The sequence below is a fragment of the Hyaena hyaena genome, unplaced genomic scaffold, assembly GCF_003009895.1.
Source record: "Hyaena hyaena isolate Hyena2069 unplaced genomic scaffold, ASM300989v1 scaffold_204, whole genome shotgun sequence".
Taxonomy (NCBI): domain Eukaryota; kingdom Metazoa; phylum Chordata; class Mammalia; order Carnivora; family Hyaenidae; genus Hyaena; species Hyaena hyaena.
In genome coordinates, this window is record NW_024080837.1 from 2,583,429 (window position 1) to 2,587,094 (window position 3,666).

General features: G+C 36.1%; 1 protein-coding gene across 1 annotated transcript; it reads left to right on the forward strand.

The window, feature by feature from the left end:
• Positions 1 to 205: 205 nt before the first annotated feature.
• TAAR1 (trace amine associated receptor 1) lies at positions 206 to 1,210 on the forward strand. The gene has a single exon (XM_039242039.1). The coding sequence runs from the start codon at positions 206 to 208 to the stop codon at positions 1,208 to 1,210; it is 1,005 nt and encodes a 334-aa protein (XP_039097970.1).
• Positions 1,211 to 3,666: the final 2,456 nt, after the last annotated feature.

The following is a 3,666-nucleotide window of genomic DNA, read 5'->3' on the forward strand; positions in this document are numbered from 1 at the left end:
TTTTTAGCAAGAAGTAATAGGAAAATGTGTTAGAAGCGAAAGGAATCAAAGTGCCAATGATTCATTCTCTCTCTTTTTTTCCCTTCCTGGGTTTCTGGAATAGGTATATGAAAAGCAAAGAAGAAACTCTAACCTGAGTATGGATTTTGAAGAAAGATTCCTCAACACACAAAGGAAGAAATAAACTGGTGGATAGCCCTCAGGCATGATGTCCCTTTGCCACAATATAATTAATATTTCTTGTGTAAAAAGCAGTTGGTCAAATGATGTCCGTGCTTCCTTGTACAGTCTAATGGTGCTCATAATTCTGACAACACTCATTGGCAATCTGATAGTCATTATTTCCATATCACACTTCAGGCAACTTCATACGCCAACGAACTGGCTCATTCATTCCATGGCCACTGTGGATTTTCTGCTGGGGTGCCTAGTCATGCCTTATAGCATGGTGAGATCTGTTGAGCATGGCTGGTACTTTGGAGAAGTCTTCTGTAAAATTCACACCAGCACAGATATTATGCTGAGCTCAGCATCCATTTTCCACTTGTCCTTCATTTCCATTGACCGCTACTATGCTGTGTGTGACCCACTGAGATACAGAGCCAAGATCAATATCTTTGTTATTTTTGTGATGATCTTCATTAGTTGGAGTGTCCCCGCTCTTTTTGCATTTGGAATGATCTTTCTGGAGCTAAACCTCAAAGGAGCTGAAGAGGTATATTACAAATACATTCACTGCATAGGAGGTTGCTCTGTCTTCTTTAGCAAAACATCTGGGATACTGGCCTTTATGACTTCTTTCTATATACCTGGATCTATTATGCTATGTGTCTATTCCAGGATATATTTCATAGCTCAAGGACAGGCAAGATCAATTAATGATGCATTTGGATTGGAAGAGAAAAATGGAATGTCACGAAACAAAGAAAGGAAAGCTGCAAAGACTTTAGGGATTGTGATGGGAGTTTTCCTAATATGCTGGTGTCCTTTCTTTGTCTGCATGGTCATGGACCCTTTCCTAGGCTATGCCATTCCACCCACCTTAAATGATGCATTGATTTGGTTTGGCTACTTGAATTCTACTTTCAATCCAATGGTTTATGCGTTTTTCTATCCCTGGTTCAGAAAAGCACTGAAGATGATTCTATTTGGTAAAATTTTCCAAAAAGATTCATGTAGGCATAAACTATTTTTAGAATCCCATCCATAAAATTGTTATATTTACTGTTTACTGTTTCGCAAAACAGCTGGTGATCATATTTTTGAACATAACATAATCAACCGCATGCACCAATTGCAGGGTCCTTCATCTAATATTTGAGCCAAAGAATGGCTAGTGACATATAATGCTTATATTTTGCTTCCTATTTGGGATATAGTAGATGAAATCTTTGCCATTCTTAGTATTACATAGAAGCTTTGCAAGTCCGGAATTTAAGGCCCTGCATAAAGAACTTTTCCTGTCCTTACCTGAACTGTCAGGAATTGACAGTTGTTCAATGGTGAAAATTATGGAGCTGCATTTGGGAATGCAAATTAGAATGACGTTGTAATCCATTTGCTCGAATATGTATGTTTTTTTGTAAAATCAAATAATGAATTCTTATTAATATATACCTCACTTTTAACATATGTTTATTTTTATTTTTTTATAATAAGCCTTCTTGACTCTCATTCTTGAAGAAAATTTGGAAAATAAGGAAAAAATAAAATATCATATAGAAACAAAATGAAAATAAAGATATCACTCATAGCTCACCTCCTGAAAAAACTTAAAATTCTTAAAAAAATTTTTTTAATGTTTTATTTATTTCTAGGAGAGAGAGAGAGAGAGAGCGTGAACAGGGGAGGGTCAGAGAGAGAGGGAGTCACAGACTGAAACAGGCTCCAGGCTCTGAGCTGGCAGTCAGCACAGAGCCCAACGCGGGGCCCGAACCCATGAACTGCGAGATCATGACCTAAGCGAAAGTCGGACGCTTAACCGACTAAGCCACCCAGGCGCCCCAAAAACTTAAAATTCTTAAAAACGTAAGTTTTTGGTACCTGTATAAATTTCACTTAGATTTAATTTATATTTCAATTTCTGAAATTGATTTAGATTTCAATTTCTTTTTTTTTTAATAATAGGAAATTAAACCAAGTTTCTGTCTGTTACCTGCTACTGAAAGTTATGAAAGTGTCTGGAAGGATTTCACCATATTTCAAGGTCATGCCTGATATGGTAGGACTCAAAATACAAGCTCTAGGAAGTAAAACAAAAGTACTTGTTCGGCTCCAGGCTGCACTGAAAGAGAAGCAGCCATTCATTACTGCAGCTAAGCATGAGGGATTAACAACAGGTATAATCGGAAGAGATATGCCACACCTGTTAAGATGGCATCTACAGAAAGGAAAAAAAAAGGAACAAATGATAATTTCAAATAAGATTCCCTGACAGAAGTGAGCAAACATTCTAAATGATAAGCATTGGTTTCCAGTTGGATTGTTTCTCATAAAGGCTTCAAGTAGTCTGCTGCATGGGGAAGAAATCTAGAGGTGCAGATTTATTTATTTACTAACAGTGACTCATGCTCATGAGTAGGTTAGGGTAAGGCAGCTAATTTTAAGTGAAATTAAAAACACCTACTTGCATACAAACATGTGTTCACAAACCCAATGATCTCTGAGGATATGTTAAATCCTTCTAGCTATCACAGTCTGTATTTCAAGACTCTATGCTTTGTTTCATTGATCTGACGAGATTTTTGTTCTGGTACATTTAAAACACACGAGTTACCCTTTTACTTAGTGTATGGTAAGACAAATTGTCATTGGTTGCTCCTAGTGTCAAAAACCACCTTGACTTTTTTTCATCTGAGGCCATTTTGTGGGATTCTAAAAAGGGAACAAAAGCATTTAGACAGTTTTCTGTACCTTACAGCAAGTTTCTGTGGTGGTCTCGTTTGTTCCCACCCATTCCTCTTAAAATTGTTCCCAGATATTTTGTACTTTTGAGTATGTGTGTTTTGTCTATTGTGAATAAATCTTTTTTTTTAAGCCATTATGTTTTCTATGTAACCATTATTGCTGACATACAGTAAAGTTGATTTTAGTTTTTTAGTTGATTTGTTTGGGCTTCTATTCTATGGTCATATTATCCTCAAACAATGATAAATTTATCTCCTTTCCAGTAGTTATGATTCTTATTTGTATTCTTCATTATACTTTATTAGTCAGAATTTCTAAAGCAATATTGATAGTGGTAATAAGAGTCATCCTTGTCATACATCTATTCTAAATTAATATTCAGGTTTTAATATTGATTCCACATTTGTCTTGGGCCAAATTCTGGCTCAGATAATTCTACCTTTTTTACTCAATGCTATGGCCCCATAGCCTATGTTTTTAATACTCATAATAAGAGATAGTCCATAACCCACCCTCTCATTGAAACGAGAAGAAAGACTCACTTTGTCTTTCCATATTCCCAGCTTTATTCTAGCTTTTATTCCATCATGAAGAAAGCATTTTTGTCTTTTAGTTGTTCAGATTGTATTTCCCAACTGGCATTCAATTTGCTTTTGAGAAATGTTGCATTCCGACAGGATATAGCTTGTTGGAACTGTAGTGAAAAGATAGACCCTTGCCCTTGCCCTTAACTAAATAGACAGGTTGGCAAGCAAAGCT

What these genes read in the sequence shown, in the direction of transcription:
- TAAR1 (XM_039242039.1), top strand. Translation starts at nt 206, where the DNA reads ATGATGTCCCTTTGCCACAATATAATTAATATTTCTTGTGTAAAAAGC.